This window comes from Ranitomeya imitator, chromosome 2 (assembly GCF_032444005.1).
Source record: "Ranitomeya imitator isolate aRanImi1 chromosome 2, aRanImi1.pri, whole genome shotgun sequence".
NCBI lineage: Eukaryota > Metazoa > Chordata > Amphibia > Anura > Dendrobatidae > Ranitomeya > Ranitomeya imitator.
The window spans coordinates 247303623-247325481 of NC_091283.1; the positions used below are offsets into that span (position 1 = coordinate 247303623).

General features: G+C 45.3%; 1 protein-coding gene across 1 annotated transcript in view; it reads right to left on the bottom strand.

Annotated features, from left to right (window-relative positions):
* Positions 1-21414, bottom strand: part of LOC138662906 (oocyte zinc finger protein XlCOF7.2-like) — a 59172-nt gene extending 37758 nt beyond the window's left edge. Inside the window, exon 1 of the mRNA XM_069748907.1 lies at positions 21364-21414. Coding sequence (XP_069605008.1) covers positions 21364-21390 — 27 coding nt within the window. The 5' untranslated portion in view covers positions 21391-21414. The remainder of the gene's footprint in view (positions 1-21363) is intronic.
* Between the last annotated feature and the right edge of the window lie 445 nt (positions 21415-21859).

Genomic DNA, 21859 nt, shown 5'->3' on the forward strand with positions numbered 1-21859 from the left:
GATGCTCCAATTCTGGCACGTAGCATCTCTCTTCCCACTTGACCTTTAGTGGATATCACTGAAATTGTGATGATGGGAAGGAGAGGGTGACCAATACCACACCCCACTGAGCCCTGTCAATTCATAGCCATCATAGCAACCGAGTGGGCTACCGTTTTGGATGATGCATTCCTGCCTATCCAACTATCGTATGGTAAATATCTCATAGATCCTGGGTTCATTAGTATTTGCACCAAGAATGAGGCTAAGTGAGTATTGATTAATTGTCGGTGGTCGGAGGTAGTCAGTGAGGTGAATGGTACCATATTGTGCATGTAGGGGGCAGTACTGTGGGAACATTAAAAAGTGGGGGGATGGCAGTACTGTGGGGACATTATAGTGTGTCTGAGGGGGATGCCAGTCCTGTGGAAACATTTTCCTGTGTCTGTGGGAAGCCACTATTGTAGGAACAAAATACTGTGTGTGCTGGGATGATGGTACTGTGGGAACTTTATACTGTGTGGGGGATATAGCGGTACAGTGAGAACTTTATACTGTGTGTGGTACGGCCTTACTATGAGAAGATTATACTGTGGGGGGGATGGAGGTACTGTAGGAACATTACATTGTGTGTGGGGGTATGGCGGTACTATGAGAAGATTATTCTGTATGTGGTGGGATGGAGGTACTATGAGAAGATTATACTGTGTGTGGTGGGATGAGGTACTATAGGAACATTATACTGTGTGTGGGGGGTATGGTGGTACTGTGAGAACATTATACTGTGTGTGGTGGGATGGAAGTACTGTAGGAACATTATACTGTGTGTGGTAGGATGGTGGTATTATGAGAAGATTATACTGTGTGTGGCGGTATGGCGGTACTATGAGAAGATTATACTGTGTGTGGGGGTATGGCGGTACTATGAGAACATTATACTGTGTGTGGGGATATGGTGGTACTGTAGGAACATTATACTGTGTGTGGTGGGATGGAGGTACTGTAGGAACATTATACTGTGTGGGGGGATGGAGGTACTATGGGAATATTATACTGTGTGTGGTGGGATGGAGGTACTATGAGAAGATTATACTGTGTGTGGGTGGGATGGAGGTACTGTAGGAACATTATACTATGTGTGGGGGTATGGCGGTACTATGAGAAGATTATACTGTGTGGGGGTATGGAGGTACTGTAAGAACATTATACTGTGTGTGGTGGGATGGAGGTACTGTAGGAACATTATACTGTGTGTGGTAGGATGGTGGTACTATGAGAAGATTATACTGTGTGTGGCGGTATGGCGGTACTATGAGAAGATTATACTGTGTGTGGGGGTATGGCGGTACTATGAGAACATTATACTGTGTGTGGGGGTATGGTGGTACTGTAGGAACATTATACTGTGTGTGGTGGGATGGAGGTACTGTAGGAACATCATACTGTGTGGGGGAGGATGGAGGTACTATGGGAATATTATACTGTGTGTGGGTGGGATGGAGGTACTGTAGGAACATTATACTGTATCTGTGGGTATGGAGGTACTGTAGGAACATTATACTGTATGTGTGGGGGTATGGCGGTACTATGAGAACATTATACTGTGTGTGGTGGGATGGAGGTACTGTAGGAACATTATACTGTGTGTGGCGGTATGGCGGTACAATGAGAAAATTATACTGTGTGTGGGTGGGATGGAGGTACTGTAGGAACATTATACTGTATGTGGGGGTATGGCGGTACTGTAGGAACATTATACTGTGTGTGGGGGTATGGCGGTACTATGAGAACATTATACTGTGTGTGTTGGGATGAAGGTACTGTAGGAATATTATACTGTGTGTGGGGGTATGGCGGTACTATGAGAACATTATACTGTGTGTGTTGGGATGGAGGTACTGTAGAAATATTATACTGTATGTGGGGGTATGGCGGTACTATGAGAAGATTATACTGTGTGTGGGTGGGATGGAGGTACTGTAGGAACATTATACTGTGTGTGGGGGTATGGCGGTACTATGAGAAGATTATACTGTGTGTGGTGGGATGGAGGTACTGTAGGAACATTATACTGTGTGTGGTGGGATGGAGGTACTGTAGGAATATTATACTGTGTGTGGGGGTATGGCGGTACTATGAGAACATTATACTGTGTGTGGTGGGATGGAGGTACTGTAGGAACATTATACTGTGTGTGGGGTATGGCGGTACTATGAGAACATTATACTGTGTGTGGTGGGATGGAGGTACTGTAGGAATTAATACTGTGTGGGGGTATGGCGGTACTATGAGAAAATAATACTGCGTGTGGGTGGGATGGAGGTACTGTAGGAACATTATACTGTGTGTGGGGGTATGGCGGTACTATGAGAACATTATACTGTGTGTGGTGGGATGGAGGTACTGTAGGAACATTATACTGTGTGTGGGGGTATGGCGGTACTATGAGAACATTATACTGTGTGTGTTGGGATGGAGGTACTGTAGGAACATTATACTGTGTGTGGGGGTATGGTGGTACTATGAGAACATTATACTGTGTGTGGTGGGATGGAGGTACTGTGAGAACATTATACTGTGTGTGGGGGTATGGCGGTAATATGAGAACATTATACTGTGTGTGGGTGGGATGGAGGTACTGTAGGAACATTATACTGTGTGTGGGGGTATGGCAGTACTATGAGAAGATTATACTGTGTGTGTTGGGATGGAGGTACTATGAGAACATTATACTGTGTGTGGTGGGATGGAGGTACTGTAGGAACATTATACTGTGTGTGGGGGTATGGCAGTACTATGAGAACATTATACTGTGTGTGTTGGGATGGAGGTACTGTAGGAACATTATACTGTGTGCGGGGGTATGGCAGTACTCTGAAAACTTTATACTGTGTGTGGGTGGGATGGAGGTACTGTAGGAACATTATACTGTGTGTGGGGGTATGGCGGTACTATGAGAACATGATACTGTGTGTGGAGGTATGGCGGTACTATGAACATTATACTGTGTGTGGGTGGGATGGAGGTACTGTAGGAACATTATACTGTGTGTGGGGGTATGGCGGTACTATGAGAACATTATACTGTGTGTGGTGGGATGGAGGTACTGTGAGAACATTATACTGTGTGTGGGGGTATGGCGGTAATATGAGAACATTATACTGTGTGTGGGTGGGATGGAGGTACTGTAGGAACATTATACTGTGTGTGGGGGTATGGCAGTACTATGAGAAGATTATACTGTGTGTGGTGGGATGGAGGTACTGTAGGAACATTATACTGTGTGGGGGTATGGTGGTACTATGTGAACATTATACTGTGTGTGGTGGGATGGAGGTACTGTAGGAATATTATACTGTGTGTGGGGGTATGGCGGTACTATGAGAACATAATACTGTGCGTGGGTGGGATGGAGGTACTGTAGGAACATTATACTGTGTGTGGGCGTATGGCGGTACTATGAGAACATTATACTGTGTGTGGTGGGATGGAGGTACTGTAGGAACATTATACTGTGTGTGGGGGTATGGCGGTACTATGAGAACATTATACTGTGTGTGGTGGGATGGAGGTACTGTAGGAACATTATATTGTGTGCGGGGGAATGGCGGTACTGGATGCGCGGCTGAAAAAAATGGCCGACAGTGCTCTGCAGCGTGTGATGTCACGAGGCTACGGAGCCCTGCTAGGGCAAAAAGCTAACCAATGCGTTTCGAGGGACTCTGTCCCTCTTCGTCAGGATTACCGCCCCTTCCCTGCCGATTGCCATATATAGCCATTCAAAGTAGTTATCCTGTTAACCCACGGTGTACTGGACCAAGAAAGGCTGTGACCGCATACCAATTAGTCTTAGTGCTCATTTGTATACCGGATCATATCCGCCATATACTGCATGTAATTGCTGACACCAATAGCCTATTTGAGCCAGGAACATTGATTTTAATGCTAATTTGTGTGCGATCTGACTTGCCATGTAATTATATAGTGTTATTATCCCCAATACAGTTATGCACTAGTTCTGCAATAGAAAAGAGGGATGAGTGTGGGAGCGTTCTAGAGATGTAGAGAAATGCTGCAGAAAGAACGAGGGTGCCAAAAGAAATAAAAGTATTTAAAAATTGGAACTATAATTCCTTTATTAGTATTAGTAATTAAAATTAGTATTTAGAACTGAAAGTGGGTATTAGAATACGCTACTGGGAATAAAATTATTTACGCATTCAGTGAACCGAATGGGCAACTAAAACTTTTATTAATAAGTAAAAAATGAAAAATAGACGTGAAAAAAGGCATGAAAAAAATGACATATAAATATATAAAAATGAAATCTATAATATAACGCTGGGAGCGTCACTCTGTCCGAAGCCTTTATAGACTGCGCAAGCGCAAGCGCCGGAGCAGTCTGGGCATCACAGAGTGAAAGATGGAAGATGGCGGCGCGCAGCGCTGGAACGGGACAGACAGGTGAGTATAGCAAGTGCTGGGGGCCTGAGCTAGCGGTGACTCCGGCACCTGACCCCCACAGCGCACCGGTGTCCCCGCCTGCTCAGGCCCCCAGCACTCGGCGCCCAGCGACGATGGGTGAGTATGGTATTTTTTTTTTTTTTATATATATGGCAGCAGCATACGGGGCATATATAATGGAGCATCTTACGGGGGGCATATAATACAATGGTGGTGCAGGATGGGAGCAGCACATGACAGAACGGGGGCGCAGGATGGCAGCAGCACATGACAGAACGGGCGCAGGATGGTAGCAGCACATGACAGAAAGGGGGCGCAGGATGGGAGCAGCACATGACAGAACGGGCGAAGGATGGCAGCAGCACATGACAGAACGGGCACAGGATGGTAGCAGCACATGACAGAACAGGGGCGCAGGATGGCAGCAGCACATGACAGAATGGGGGCGCAGGATGGGAGCAGCACATGACAGAATGGGGGCGCAAGATGGGAGCAGCACATGACAGAACGGGGGCACAGGATGGCAGCAGCACATGACAGAACGGGCGCAGGATGGGAGCAGCACATGACAGAACAGGGGCGCAGGATGGGAGCAGCACATGACAGAACGGGGGCGCAGGATGGGAGCAGCACATGAAAGAACGGGGGCACAGGATGGGAGCAGCACATGACAGAACGGGGGCACAGGATGGGAGCAGCACATGACAGGATGGGAGCAGCAAATGACAGAATGGAGGCGCAGGATGGGTGCAGAACATGTCAGAATGGAGGCGCAGGATGGGTGCAGCACATGTCACAATGGGGGCGCAGGATGGGAGCAGCACATGACAGAATGGGGGTGCAGGATGGGACCAGCACATGAAAGAACGGGGGCACAAGATGGGAGCAGCACATGACAGAACGGGGGCACAGGATGGGAGCAGCACATGACAGGATGGGAGCAGCAAATGACAGAATGGAGGCGCAGGATGGGTGCAGAACATGTCAGAATGGGGGCGCAGGATGGGTGCAGCACATGTCACAATGGGGGCGCAGGATGGAAGCAGCACATGACAGAATGGGGGCGCAGGATGGGTGCAACACATGACAGAATGGGGGCGCAAGATGGGTGCAACACATGTCAGAATGGGTTTGCAGGATGGGTGCAGCACATGTCAGGATGGGGACGCAGGATGGAGCAGCACATACCAGGATGGAGACCATATACCAATATAGATGCTAGCCACCCGGGCGTAGAACGGGTTCAATAGCTAGTCTAATATATAAAGCTGAATGTGTGTGTGTGTGTGTATGTATGTATGTATGTATGTCCGGGATTGGCATCTGCAACGTCGCAGCTACAGCCACAAAATTTTGCACAAACACACGTCTGGACCCCGAGAGCGTCATAGGCTATGTTGTGAGGTGAAATTTTAACCCCGCGCTTTCCAATTCACCAAACAATTTTGCCCCTATCTACATAATGGGGAAAAATGAATGGAAAAGTGTAGGAGGCAAATTGACAGCTGCCAGATGTGAACAAGGGAGACTTAAAGAATGAGAGCGATGGCGCCAAAGAGTATATACCATACAGTTGCTAAGGTGGGGCCCCGACATGGGATACTCACCACACACGGGGATATGAACACACACACAAAATGCGCCACACACTACCACGTGCTTGAACACATATTACCCTCAGCACACATTTCACCACAAATACACCAACCTCGCCACATAAAAGTCGAAACACAAAAGTCGCCACTCAAAACTCGACACGCGCAGAACTCGCCACAAGCAAAAACTAGGCTCTTGCAAAACTCGCCACAAGTGCAAAACTCACCTCATGGAAAACTCGCCACACGCAAAACTTGCACACGCGGAAAAATTGCCACATGCACAAAAGTTGCAACACATGCAAAAGTTGCCTCACACAAAACTTGCACATACTCAAAAGGCACCACACATAAAACTCGCCACGCGCAAAACTCACCATGCGCAAAACTTGCTGCACACAACTTGCTACACTAACCTGTCACATGCAACTCGACACACAAAAAGTTGCTACACGCATGTTGCCACACAAAACTCATCTCACAAGTCGCTACATGCATGTCGTCACACGCAACTCAACACACACAACTTGACAAACGAAACTCGCCCTAAAACACACACAAGTCTGGTATTATCCTTCAAAAATAAAAATCTGATTAATAAGCAAACTACAACAAATGTACCATATAGGAAATATGGCAGCTGTCAGTCACATGACCTGTCTATTATGTGTATGTGTGAGCTAATATATACTGCCAGGGGGAGGGCTTCCTGTTGGCTGGGGATTTATCAGGCTGCCAATTTAGCTTACAAATACTGAGGTAAAAATACTGAGCAAATAACGTGTGAACGAGGTCTAATACAGGAGGAGATGACACACAGGTATATAGTATATACAGGGGAGATGACACACAGATATATACTATATACAGGAGAGATGACACACAGGTGTATACTATATAGAGGAGGAGATGACATACAGGTACATATATATACAGGAGGAGATGACATACAGGTATATACTATATACAGGAGGAGATGACACACAGGTATGTACTATATACAGGAGCAGATGACCTACAGGTATATACTATATATAGGAGGAGATGACATACAGGTATATGCTATATATAGAAGATGACATGCAGGTATATACTATATACAGGAGGAGATGACACAGATATATACTATATACAGTGGAGATGACACACAGGTATATACTATATACAGGAGGAGATGACATACAGGTATATACTATATATAGGGGAGATGACACAGCAGGTATATACTATAGACAGGGGAGATGACACAGGTATATACTATATACAGGAGATGAGATACAGATGTATACTATATATAAGGGAGATGACAAACATGTATATACTGAGGTGATGAGGTGAAAATGAGAGGTGTGAGGTGAAAATGAAAAGGTGTGAGTGCAAAATGAGAGGAGTGAGGAAAAATAGTGGAGTGATCAGAAAATGACAGATGTGAGGTTGAAATGACAAGTGTTAGGGCGGAATGAGAGGAGTGAGGGAGAAAATGAGGTGTGAGGGAGAAAATGAGACATGTGAGGGGGAAAATGAAAGATGTGATTGGGAAAATGAGAGGCGTGATGGGAAAATAAGAGAAGTGAGGTGCTATAACTAACCACAGATATTTACTATGCCCAGGCAACGCCGGGCTCTTCAGCTAGTGTATATATAAAGCTGAATGTGTGTGTGTGTGTGTGTGTGTGTGTGTGTGTGTGTGTGTGTGTGTGTGTGTGTGTGTATGTATGTATGTATGTATGTATGTCCGGGATTGGCATCTGCACCGTCGCAGCTACAGCCACAAAATTTTGCACAGTCACACGTCTGGACCCCGAGAGCGTCATAGGCTATGTTGTGAGGTGATATTTTAACCCCGCGCTTTCTAATTCACCAAACAATTTTGCCCCTATCTACATAATGGGGAAAAAGTGAAAGGAAAAGTGTTGGAGGCAAATTGACAGCTGCCAGATGTGAACAAGGGGGACTTAAAGAGTGGGAGCGATGGCGCCAAAGAGTATATACCGTACAGTTGCTAAGGTGGGGCCCCAACATGGGATACTCACCACACACGGGATATGAACACACACACAAAATGCACCACACACTACCACGTGCTTGAACACACATACCACCCTCAGCACACATTTCACCACACATACACCAACCTCGGCACATAAAAGTCGAAACACAAAAGTCGACGCTCAAAACTCGCCACACGCAAAACTCACCACATGCAAAACTAGGCTCATGCAAAACTTGCCACACGTGCAAAACTCACCTCATGGAAAACTCGCCACAGTTGGAAAAATTGCACACGCGGAAAAATTGCCACACACACCACACATAAAACTCGCCACATGCAAAACTCGCCATGCGCAAATCTTTCTGCACACAACTTGCTACACTAACCTGTCACATGCAACTCGACACACAAAAAGTTGCTACACGCATGTCGCCACACAAAACTCATCTCACAAAAGTCGCTACATGCATGTCGCCACATGCAACTCAACACACACAACTTGACACATGAAACTCACCCTAAAACACACACAAGTCTGGTATTATCCTTCAAAAATAAAAATCTGATTAATAAGCAGACAAACTACAAGAGCAACAAATGTACCATATAGGAAATACGGCAGCTGTCAGTCACATGATCTGTCTATTATGTGTATGTGTGAGCTAATATATACTGCCAGGGGGGAGGGCTTCCTGTTGGCTGTGGATTTATCAGGCTGCCAATTTAGCTTACAAATACTGAGGTAAAAATACTGACCAAATAACGTTTGAACGCGGTCTAATACAGGAGAAGATGACACCCAGATATATACTATATACAGGAGGAGATGACACACAGGTATATACTATGCACAGGAGAAGATGACACACAGGTATATACTATATACAGGAGCAGATGACACACATGTATATACTATATACAGGAGGAGATGACACACATATCTATAATATAACGCTGGGAGCGTCACTCTGTCCGAAGCATTTATAGACTGCGCAAGCGCAAGCGCCGGCGCAGTCTGGGCCTCACAGAGTGACGCTCCCAGGAGATCGCGGTATGCGTAAACACTGAACGCACACCGCGATCTACACCGGAGAGTCAGGGACTGCCAGGAGGGTAAGTATATTCACCTGTCCCCCGTTCCAGCACTGCGTGCGGCTCCGTCTCCCGGGTCCTCTGCTGTGACGTTCACAATTCAGAGGGCGCGATGACGCACTTAATGCGCGCCGGCGCCGCCCTCTGACTGAACAGTCACAGCCAGAGGAGCCGGAAGATGGCGGCGCGCAGCGCTGGAACGGGACAGACAGGTGAGTATAGCAAGTGCTGGGGGCCTGAGCTAGCGGTGACTCCGGCACCTGACCCCCACTGCTCAGGCCCACAGCACTCGGCGCCCAGCGACGATAGGTGAGTATGGTATTTTTTTTTTTTATATATATGGCAGCAGCATACGGGGCATATATAATGGAGCATTTTATGGGGGTCATATAATACAATGGTGGCGCAGGATGGGAGCAGCACATGACAGAACGGGGGCACAGGATGGCAGCAGCACATGACAGAACGGGCGCAGGATGGTAGCAGCACATGACAGAACGGGGGCGCAGGATGGGAGCAGCACATGACAGAACGGGCGCAGGATGGCAGCAGCACATGACAGAACGGGCGCAGGATGGCAGCAGCACATGACAGAATGGGGGCGCAAGATGGGAGCAGCACATGACAGAATGGGGGCACAGGATGGCAGCAGCACATGACAGAACGGGTGCAGGATGGGAGCAGCACATGACAGAACAGGGGAGCAGGATGGGAGCAGCACATGACAGAACGGGGGCGCAGGATGGCAGCAGCACATGACAGAACGGGTGCAGGATGGGAACAGCACATGACAGAACAGGGGCGCAGGATGGGAGCAGCACATGACAGAACGGGGGCGCAGGATGGCAGCAGCACATGACAGAACGGGGCACAGGATGGCAGCAGCACATGACAGAACGGGCGCAGGATGGGAGCAGCACATGACAGAACAGGGGCGCAGGATAGGAGCAGCACATGACAGAACGGGTGCAGGATGGGAGCAGCACATGACAGAACGGGGGCGCAGGATGGGAACAGCACATGACAGAATGGGCGCACGATGGCAGCGGCACATGACAAAATGGGAGCAGCACATGACAGAACGGGGGCGCAGGATGGCAGCAGCACATGACAGAACGGGCGCAGGATGGGAGCAGCACATGACAGAACGGGGGCGCAGGATAGGAGCAGCACATGAAAGAACGGGGGCACAGGATGGGAGCAGCACATGACAGAACGGGGGCACAGGATGGGAGCAGCACATGACAGGATGGGAGCAGCAAATGAAAGAATGGAGGTGCAGGATGGGTGCAGAACATGTCAGAATGGAGGCGCAGGATGGGTGCAGCACATGTCACAATGGGGGCGCAGGATGGGAGCAGCACATGATAAAATGGGGGCGCAGGATGGGTGCAACACATGACAGAATGGGGGTGCAAGATGGGTGCAGAACATGTCAGAATGGAGGCGCAGGATGGGTGCAGAACATGTCAGAATGGGGGCGCAGGATGGGAGCAGCACATGTCACAATGGGGGCGCAGGATGGAAGCAGCACATGACAGAATGGGTGCGCAAGATGGGTGCAACACATGGCAGGATGGGGGCGCAGGATGGGTGCAGCACATGACAGGATGGGGACGCAGGATGGAGCAGCACATGTCAGAATGGGGGTGCAGGATGGGTGCAGCACATGTCAGGATGGGGACGCAGGATGGAGCAGCTCATGACAGGATGGGGACGCAGGATGGAGCAGCTCATACCAGGATGGAGACCATATACCAATATAGATGCTAGCCACCCGGGCGTAGAACGGGTTCAATAGCTAGAATAAATATAAATGGAAATAGAAATAGAGTTAAAATGTGCTCATACATTTATGACCAAGTATATACGAATGCACTCATCAGTCTATCGAGCACGCTAGTCGCTAAATAAATAATGGCTAATGATAAAAGCAATTTTAATAGTAGGCTGCTTTAACCCCTCTGTGACCTTAGACGTACTATCCCGTCGAGGTGCCCTGGGCTTATCTGACCCTGGACGGGATAGTACGTCATAGCCGATCGGCCGCGCTCACGGGGGGAGCGCGGCCGATCGCGGCCGGGTGTCAGCTGCTTATCGCAGCTGACATCCGGCACTATGTGCCAGGAGCGGTCACGGACCGCCCCCGGCACATTAACCCCTGGCACACCGCGATCAAAGATGATCGCGATGTGCCGGCGGTGCAGGGAAGCACCGCGCAGGGAGGGGGCTCCCTGCGGGCTTCCCTGAGACCCCCGGAGCAACGCGATGTGATCGCGTTGCTGCGAGGGTCTCACCTCCCTCCCTGCTCCCTCCAGCCCCGGATCCAAGATGGCCGCGGATCCGGGTCCTGCAGGGAGGGAGGTGGCTTCACAGAGCCTGCTCAGAGCAGGCACTGTGAAGCCTGCAGCGCTGCATGTCAGATCAGTGATCTGACAGAGTGCTGTGCAAACTGTCAGATCACTGATCTGTGATGTCCCCCCCTGGGACAAAGTAAAAAAGTAAAAAAAAAATTTTCCAAATGTGTAAAAAAAATAAAAAAAAATATTCCAAAATAATGAAAAAAAAAAAAAAATATTATTCCCATAAATACATTTCTTCATCTAAATAAAAAAAAAAAACAATAAAAGTACACATATTTAGTATCGCCGCGTCCGTAACGACCCGACCTATAAAACTGTCCCACTAGTTAACCCCTTCAGTAAACACCGTAAGAAAAAAAAAAAAACGAGGCAAAAAACAACGCTTTATTATCATACCGCCGAACAAAAAGTGGAATAACACGCGATCAAAAGGACAGATATAAATAACCATGGTACCGCTGAAAGCGTCATATTGTCCCGCAAAAAAAAGAGCCGCCATACAGCATCATCAGCAAAAAAATAAAAAAGTTATAGTCCTGAGAATAAAGCGATGCAAAAATAATTATTTTTTCTGTAAAATAGTTTTTATCGTATAAAAGCGCCAAAACATAAAAAAATGATATAAATGAGGTGTCGCTGTAATCGTACTGACCCGAAGAATAAAACTGATTTATCAATTTTACCAAACGCGGAACGGTATAAACGCCTCCCCCAATAGAAATTCATGAATAGCTGGCTTTTGGTCATTCTTCCTCACAAAAATCGGAATAAAAAGCGATAAAAAAATGTCACGTGCCCAAAAATGTTTTCAATAAAAACGTCAACTCGTCCCGCAAAAAACAAGACCTCACATGACTCTGTGGACCAAAATATGGAAAAATTATAGCTCTCAAAATGTGGTATTGCAAAAAATATTTTTTGCAATAAAAAGGGTCTTTCAGTGTGTGACGGCTGCCAATCATAAAAATCCGCTAAAAAACTCGCTATAAAAGTAAATCAAACCCCCCTTCATCACCCCCTTAGTTAGGGAAAAATAAAAAAAAATGTATTTATTTCCATTTTCCCATTAGGGCTAGGGTTAGGGCTAGGGTTAGGGCTAGGGCTAGGGTTAGGGCTAGGGTTAGGGCTAGGGTTAGGGCTAGGGTTAGGGTTAGGGCTAGGGTTAGGGCTAGGGTTAGGGCTAGGGTTAGGGCTAGGGTTAGGGCTAGGGTTAGGGCTAGGGTTAGGGCTAGGGTTAGGGTTACAGTTATGGTTGGGGCTAAAGTTAGGGTTTAGATTACATTTACAGTTGGGAATAGGGTTGGGATTAGGGTTAGGGGTGTGTCAGGGTTAGAGGTGTGGTTAGGGTTACCGTTGGAATTAGGGTTAGGGGTGTGTTTAGATTAGGGTTTCAGTTATAATTGGGGGGTTTCCACTGTTTCGGCACATCAGGGGCTCTCCAAACACGACATGGCGTCCGATCTCAATTCCAGCCAATTCTGCGTTGAAAAAGTAAAACAGTGCTCCTTCCCTTCCGAGCTCTCCTGTGTGCCCAAACAGGGGTTTACCCCAACATATGGGGTATCAGCGTACTCAGGACAAATTGGACAACAACTTTTGTGGACCAATTTCTCCTGTTACCCTTGGGAAAATACAAAACTGGGGGCTAAAAAATAATTTTTGTGGGAAAACAAAAAGATTTTTTATTTTCACGGCTCTGCGTTATAAACTGTAGTGAAACACTTGGGGGTTCAAAGTTCTCACAACACATCTAGATAAGTTCAATGAGGGGGTCTAGTTTCCAATATGGGGTCACTTGTGGGGGGTTTCTACTGTTTAGGTACATTAGGGGCTCTGCAAACGCAATGTGACGCCTGCAGACCAATCCATCTAAGTCTGCATTCCAAATGATGCTCCTTCCCTTCCGAGCCCTCCCATGCGCCCAAACGGTGGTTCCCCCCCACATATCGGGTATCAGTGTACTCAGGACAAATTGGACAACAACATTTAGGGTCCAATTTCTCCTGCTAACCTTGGAAAAATACAAAACTGGGGGCTAAAATATAATTTTTGTGGAAAAAAAAATATTTTTTATTTGCATGGCTCTGCGTTATAAACTGTAGTGAAATACTTGGGGGTTCAAAGCTCTCACAACACATCAAGATGAGTTCCTTAGGGGGTCTACTTTCCAAAATGGTGTCAATTGTGGGGGGTTTCTACTGTTTAGGTACATTAGGGGCTCTGCAAACGCAATGTGACGCCTGCAGACCATTCCATCTAAGTCTGCATTCCAAATGGCGCTCCTTCCCTTCCGAACCCTCCCATGCGCCCAAACGGTGGTTCCCCCCCACATATGGGGTATCAGCGTACTCAGGACAAATTGGACAACAACTTTTGGGGTCCAATTTCTCCTGTTACCCTAGGGAAAATACAAAACTGGGGGCTAAAAAATAATTTTTGTGGGAAAAAAATTTTGTTTTATTTTTATGGCTCTGCATTATAAACTTCTGTGAAGCCCTTGGTGGGTCAAAGTGCTCACCACACCTCTAGATAAGTTCCTTAGGGGGTCTACTTTCCAAAATGGTGTCACTTGTGGGGGGTTTCAATGTTTAGGCACATCAGTGGCTCTCCAAACGCAACATGGCGTCCCATCTCAATTCCTGTCAATTTTGCATTGAAAAGTCAAACGGCGCTCCTTCCCTTCCGAGCTCTCCCATGCGCCCAAACAGTGGTTTACTGCCACATATGGGGTATCAGCGTACTCGGGACAAATTGGACAACAACTTTTGAGGTCCAATTTCTTCTCTTACCCTTGGAAAAATAAAAAATTGGGGGCAAAAATATAATTTTTGTGAAAAAATATGATTTTTTATTTTTACGGTTCTGCATTATAAACTTCTGTGAAGCACTTGGTGGGTCAAAGTGCTCACCACACCTCTAGATAAGTTCCTTAGGGGGTCTACTTTCCAAAATGGTGTCACTTGTGGGGGGTTTCAATGTTTAGGCACATCAGTGGCTCTCCAAACGCAACATGGCGTCCCATCTCAATTTCTGTCAATTTTGCATTGAAAAGTCAAACTGCGCTCCTTCCCTTCCGAGCTCTCCCATGCGCCCAAACAGTGGTTTACTGCCACATATGGGGTATCAGCGTACTCAGGACAAATTGGACAACAACTTTTGAGGTCCAATTTCTTCTCTTACCCTTGGAAAAATAAAAAATTGGGGGCAAAAATATAATTTTTGTGAAAAAATATGATTTTTTATTTTTACGGTTCTGCATTATAAACTTCTGTGAAGCACTTGGTGGGTCAAAGTGCTCACCACACATCCAGATAAGTTCCTTAGGGGGTCTACTTTCCAAAATGGTGTCACTTGTGGGGGGTTTCAATGTTTAGGCACATCAGTGGCTCTCCAAACGCAACATGGCGTCCCATCTCAATTCCTGTCAATTTTGCATTGAAAAGTCAAATAGCGCTCCTTCCCTTCCGAGCTCTCCCATGCGCCCAAACAGTGGTTTACTGCCACATATGGGGTATCAGCGTACTCAGGACAAATTGGACAACAACTTTTTGGGTCCAATTTCTCCTGTTACCCTTGGTAAAATAAAACAAATTGGAGCTGAATTAAATGTTTTGTGTAAAAAAGTTAAATGTTCATTTTTATTTAAACATTCCAAAAATTCCTATTAAACACCTGAAGGGTTAATAAACTTCTTGAATGTGGTTTTGAGCACCTTGAGGGGTGCAGTTTTTAGAATGGTGTCACACTTGGGAATTTTCTATCATATAGACCCCTCAAAATGACTTCAAATGAGACGTGGTCCCTAAAAAAAAATGGTGTTGTAAAAATGAGAGATTGCTGGTCAACTTTTAACCCTTATAACTCCCTAACAAAAAAAAAAATTGGTTCCAAAATTATGCTGATGTAAAGGAGACATGTGGGAAATGTTACTTATTAAGTATTTTGTGTGACATATCTCTGTGATTTAATTGCATAAAAATTCAAAGTTTGAAAATTGCGAAATTTTCAAAATTTTCGCCAAATTTCCGTTTTTTTCACAAATAAACGCAGGTACTATCAAAGAAATTTTACCACTATCATGAAGTACAATATGTCACGAGAAAACAATGTCAGAATCACCAGGATCCGTTGAAGCGTTTCGGAGTTATAACCTCATAAAGGGACAGTGGTCAGAATTGTAAAAATTGGCCCGGTCATTAACGTGCAAACCACCCTTGGGGGTAAAGGGGTTAAATACGCCCTTCCAGGCTTAAAATCTTTTTACCTATATTTTTATTTTTTATCTTTATTTTTATTTTTGTCTCTTTACCTACATAGAACCAAAACAGGGGCCAAACTATTTAGAGTAAAAATCCATTGGGATTCGACCCTGGACATTTTCTTAAGGTAGTCTCCCCTCTTTGGTTTTGAGGAACGATCTGTATACCACAAAAATGGACATCCCTCAAGGATTGATTATGTTTGTCCTTAAAATGACGTGAAAAGGGGTGTCCTAAAAATCTTTTTTGTACAGGTCCTTCTCAAAAAATTAGCATATAGTGTTAAATTTCATTATTTACCATAATGTAATGATTACAATTAAACTTTCATATATTATAGATTCATTATCCACCAACTGAAATTTGTCAGGTCTTTTATTGTTTTAATACTGATGATTTTGGCATACAACTCCTGATAACCCAAAAAACCTGTCTCAATAAATTAGCATATTTCACCCATCCAATCAAATAAAAGTGTTTTTTAATAACAAACAAAAAAACCATCAAATAATAATGTTCAGTTATGCACTCAATACTTGGTCGGGAATCCTTTGGCAGAAATGACTGCTTCAATGCGGCGTGGCATGGAGGCAATCAGCCTGTGACACTGCTGAGATGTTATGGAGGCCCAGGATGCTTCAATAGCGGCCTTAAGCTCATCCAGAGTGTTGGGTCTTGCGTCTCTCAACTTTCTCTTCACAATATCCCACAGATTCTCTATGGGGTTCAGGTCAGGAGAGTTGGCAGGCCAATTGAGCACAGTAATACCATGGTCAGTAAACCATTTACCAGTGGTTTTGGCGCTGTGAGCAGGTGCCAGGTCGTGCTGAAAAATGAAATCTTCATCTCCATAAAGCATTTCAGCCGATGGAAGCATGAAGTGCTCCAAAATCTCCTGATAGCTAGCTGCATTGACCCTGCCCTTGATGAAACACAGTGGACCAACACCAGCAGCTGACATGGCACCCCACACCATCACTGACTGTGGGTACTTGACACTGGACTTCAGGCATTTTGGCATTTCCTTCTCCCCAGTCTTCCTCCAGACTCTGGCACCTTGATTTCCGAATGACATGCAAAATTTGCTTTCATCAGAAAAAAGTACTTGGGACCACTTAGCAACAGTCCAGTGCTGCTTCTCTGTAGCCCAGGTCAGGCGCCTCTGCCGCTGTTTATGGTTCAAAAGTGGCTTTACCTGGGGAATGCGGCACCTGTAGCCCATTTCCTGCACACGCCTGTGCACGGTGGCTCTGGATGTTTCCACACCAGACTCAGTCCACTGCTTCCTCAGGTTCCCCAAGGTCTGGAATCGGTCCTTCTCCACAATCTTCCTCAGGGTCAGTTCTCCTCTTCTCGTTGTACAGCGTTTTCTGCCACATTGTTTCCTTCCAACAGACTTACCATTGAGGTGCCTTGATACAGCACTCTGGGAACAGCCTATTTGTTGAGAAATTTCTTTCTGGGTCTTACCCTCTTGCTTGAGGGTGTCAATGATGGCCTTCTTGACATCTGTCAGGTCGCTAGTCTTACCCATGATGGGGGTTTTGAGTAATGAACCAGGCAGGGAGTTTATAAAAGCCTCAGGTATCTTTTGCATGTGTTTAGAGTTAATTAGTTGATTCAGAAGATTAGGGTAATAGGTCGTTTAGAGAACCTTTTCTTGATATGCTAATTTATTGAGACAGGTTTTTTGGGTTATCAGGAGTTGTATGCCAAAATCATCAGTATTAAAACAATAAAAGACCTGACAAATTTCAGTTGGTGGATAATGAATCTATAATATATGAAAGTTTAATTGTAATCATTACATTATGGTAAATAATGAAATTTAACACTATATGCTAATTTTTTGAGAAGGACCTGTATATTTTTAAAATGCTCCTTAATCCGCTCCATTAGGTGTCGTTTGGTGCGGCCTACATATAATTTCCTACACGGGCACTGAATGAGCCTGGGGTATCCCTTTTCCAGAAATTTCTTGGTTAAAAAGTTGGCTTCCATGTTATAGTTCTCAACCGTTGAGCAATTGCACCTAATCCTAGTAAATTGCACTTTTGGTATATTTGTAAGCCAACCCGGAAGGTGGCAGCTGGTGAGGTGTATAAAACTATTAGAATCAACCACCTTCCGGTGGCATTTAGTGCGCAATTGGTTGTTCTCCACATAGATAGTGAGATCCAAGAAATTTACCTCAACAGGACTTGTGTGGGATGTAAATTCCAGGCCATAGGAATTGTTGTTAAGCCCCAAAAGAAAGGTGCTAAGCTCAACTTGGGAGCCTTCCCATATAAACAAAATGTCATCAATAAACCGACGCCACATAACCAAACCAGGATGTAATTTACCCGCATTATATATGTGAGACTCCTCCCATTTGGCAACATAAAAATTAGCGTAACTAGGGGCAAAACGCATGCTCATGGCGGTGCCCCATGTTTGGAGGTAATATTGGCCTTCATATATAAAATAATTGTGTTGCAAAATGAACTTGATTCAGTCCACAATAAAGTGAGTCTGTTCACTTGTGTATATGTCAAGGGCCATAAGAAAGTATTCGGCCGCTTGGCAACCTTTGTCCTGATCGATGACCGTGTACAACGACCTAATGTCCAATGTACCTATTATATAACCTTTTTCCCACTTGATGGTGTCTAAAATCTGTAAGGTGTGACCCGTGTCCTTTAAAGATGATGGTATCATTGTCATGCATTTCTGTAAGTGTACATCGACATATGTGTCTACCAGGAGGACGAGTCATGCTCTTGTGGAGCTTAGGAATATGGTAGAATAAAGCCCTACTTGGATTCTTATTCATTATAAACTCAAATTCCTTCGTATACAAAATACCCATGGATTTCCCTTTTTGCGCTAAGACATTAAGTTTACTAATGTAATGTGAGGTGGGATCACCCATCAATTGCTTATAAGTCACTTGGTCTTGCAGAAGTTGAACCGATTCCTCATGGTACATGGATCGGTCGAGAACCACAATGCCACCCCCTTTGTCCGCAGGCCGTACGATAATATCCTGGTTGGCCTGGAGGTCTTTAATTGCCTTCTTCTCCTGACACCTGCTGGTGTAACTTTCGCATTTGTACTTTATTATTATTTTATTCAGAGTATTGTGTTTACAGTGGGCAAGTTGACACACAATTGTGAATCTTTGCACTCTCTTGCACTTTACTATTTTATATGCAAAAAATGTTTATGTATGTTTATCATACGCACTATATATAACACTTTGGTTTTGTAATTGTGCACTTATATATATTTGGTAATTGTGCACTGCATATTTTTTGTTGTGACACTTTTTTTGATATTTTTGCCTAGTTGCACCCTAAGATATTTCCATATCTTCTACACATATTCTTGTGTAGTGCGCCCCCTTTATCTTGTACCATACAGGTATGCATTGTATTTATCATTTTATGTAATGTTTTGATTCTATATTATTTTTAACCTGGTATACCAATAAAAAAACAAATTTATACTTTCTGTACTTTGGACTTTAAGTCGGCTTTTGTTCTTGTGTTTCTATGTGCATGTGTGTGGGGGTATAACGGTACTATAGGAACATTATAGTGTGTGTGGGGGTATAGCGGTACTATAGGAACATTATACTGTGTGTGGGGGTATGGTGGTATGGCGGTACTATGAGAAGATTATACTGTGTGTTGTGGAATGGCGGTACTGTAGGAACATTAAACTGTGTGTGGGGGTATGGAGGTACTATGAGAACATTATACTGTGTGTGGGTATAGCGGTACTATGAGAAGATTATACTGTGTGGGGGTATGGCGGTACTATGAGAACATTATACTGTGTGTGGTGGGATGGCGGTACTATGAGAACATTATACTGTGTGTGGGGGTATGGCGGTCCTGTAGGAACTGTTGTGAATTCAGCTTTTGGGCTCCCTCCGGTGGTTGTAGAGGGTAATGCAGTTGTGCCTGGATTGCAGGAGTGGACATGTGTATCTACTAATTGCAGGACTGACTGGGGTATATAGCTTTGCAGGATCCTTTAGTCAGTGCCAGTTGTTCATTGTTCTTGCAGGATTCACTTCCCTGCTGGTCTCTCCAGTTTGCTGTGCTTTTATGCAAAGATAAGTCCTGGCTTTGCTTCTGCTGTCCACCTGCTGTGGACCTTAATAGTTCTGTGCATGTTCATGTTTTTGCCTTGTCCAGTTTTGTCTGTGAAGGATTTTTTGCAGCCTGACTATTTCTCTGGAGATGCAGATATACCCCCCATGTCTTTAGTCAGATGTGGTGATTCGTATCTTCTGTGGTGGATATTTTCTAGCGTTTTTATACTGACCGCATAGTACTCTGTTCTTTTCTTTCTTTTTAGCTAGTATGGCCTCCTATGCTAAAATCTGATTTCATATCTGCGTATGTTATTTTCCTCTCCTCTCACAGTGAATATTTGTGGGGGGCTATCTATCCTTTGGGGATTTTCTCTGAGGCAAGATAGGTTTCCTGTTTCTGTCTTTAAGGGTAGCTAGATCTTGCCTGTGCCGAGGGGTCTAGGGAGTGTTAGGTACCCCCCACGGCTACTTCTAGTTGCGCTGCTAGGTTCAGGGTTTGCAGTCAGTACAGGGACCACCTTCTCCAGAGTCCGTCTCATGCTGCTCCTAGGCCACCAAATCATAACAAGGAACATTATACTGTGTGTGGTGGTATGGCGGTAGTATGAGAACATTATAGTGTGTGTGGGGGTGTGGTGGTAGAGTAGGAACATTATACTGTTTGTGGGGGTATGGCGGTACTGTAGGAACATTATACTGTGTGTGGGGGTATGGCGATACTATGAGAACATTATACTGTGTGTGGGGGTATGGCGGTACTGTAGGAACATTATACAGTGTGTGGGGGTATGGCGGTACTATGAGAAGATTATACTGTGTGGGGGGGTATGGCGGTACTGTAGGAACATTATACTGTGTGTGTGGGGGTATGGCGGTACTGTAGGAACATTATACTGTGTGTGGGATATGGTGGTAGTGTGAAAATACCTTTTTTACGAGAGATGCCAGTACTGTGGAAACATTATAATGCGTGAGCGGCATCATATATATTACATAAGGGGTGTAAAAAGGAGAGCCATAAAAAAGACTCCTCAGGGCTGTGCTGCATTTGTACAAAAAGACGTCCAGACGGGACCATGTGAGATCAATGGGAAGAGGGAGGGTTTCCGGAGGGAAGAGTCTAGAGGGTGCACCTGGTCAGGAGACCTTGATGATGCAGTTACTGATATTATAAAGGCCGGAGCCCCAAAGGCAGAACAGATTTGGCACCAAGCAAAGGAAAGGGGTGCGGGGAAGAATCTGAGGTACCAGCTGATGGTAAAGTGCCCGAGGCAGCTGGGTGTGGGGCAGAACCTGCTTACAGGGCATAATGGGGGCATTACACTGTGTGGGGCCAAGAATGGGGCCCTGTACTATGAGAACAATCCGCTCCCTCACTTCCTGTCCTCCATACTTGGCACGTATGTATCTATTACAGGAAACAGAACAACAACGTTATGATTCTTATAAAGTGGCAACAACAACCCCAAAAGAGTCTCCGTGCAGAAGGGGTTAATGTCCCCGCGCTCAGTAATGGGGAATCTCCACATACCTCCACCTGCAGAGCCGCACTCCACATATATGGCTGCTCTGTGCGCACAGGACCTGTGATGAGGTCACAGGGGGAGGAGTCAGGGGTCACGTGATCCGCAGTGAAGACGCTACATGGAAATTTATCAGTAATGCCGTAGCCATGTTGGTTGTGGCATTACAGTGATTGGCTGGCCGCACAGCATCATCAGGTCTATAAGAGACCTGGCCCCGTCCTGCTCCTCACATTCAGCTCTGGAATCAGACAGTGTAGGGAGAGCTTCTGCTGAGATAGGGTCAGATGTGGGGGGTTTTCAGTTAGTGAGGGTCTACATCATAGAATCCACAAATCCAGCTAAACCAACAGTCCTAAGGACTAATTCCGGAGTATATACAGGTCCTTCTCAAAAAATTAGCATATAGTGTTAAATTTCATTATTTACCATAATGTAATGATTACAATTAAACTTTCATATATTATAGATTCATTATCCACCAACTGAAATTTGTCAGGTCTT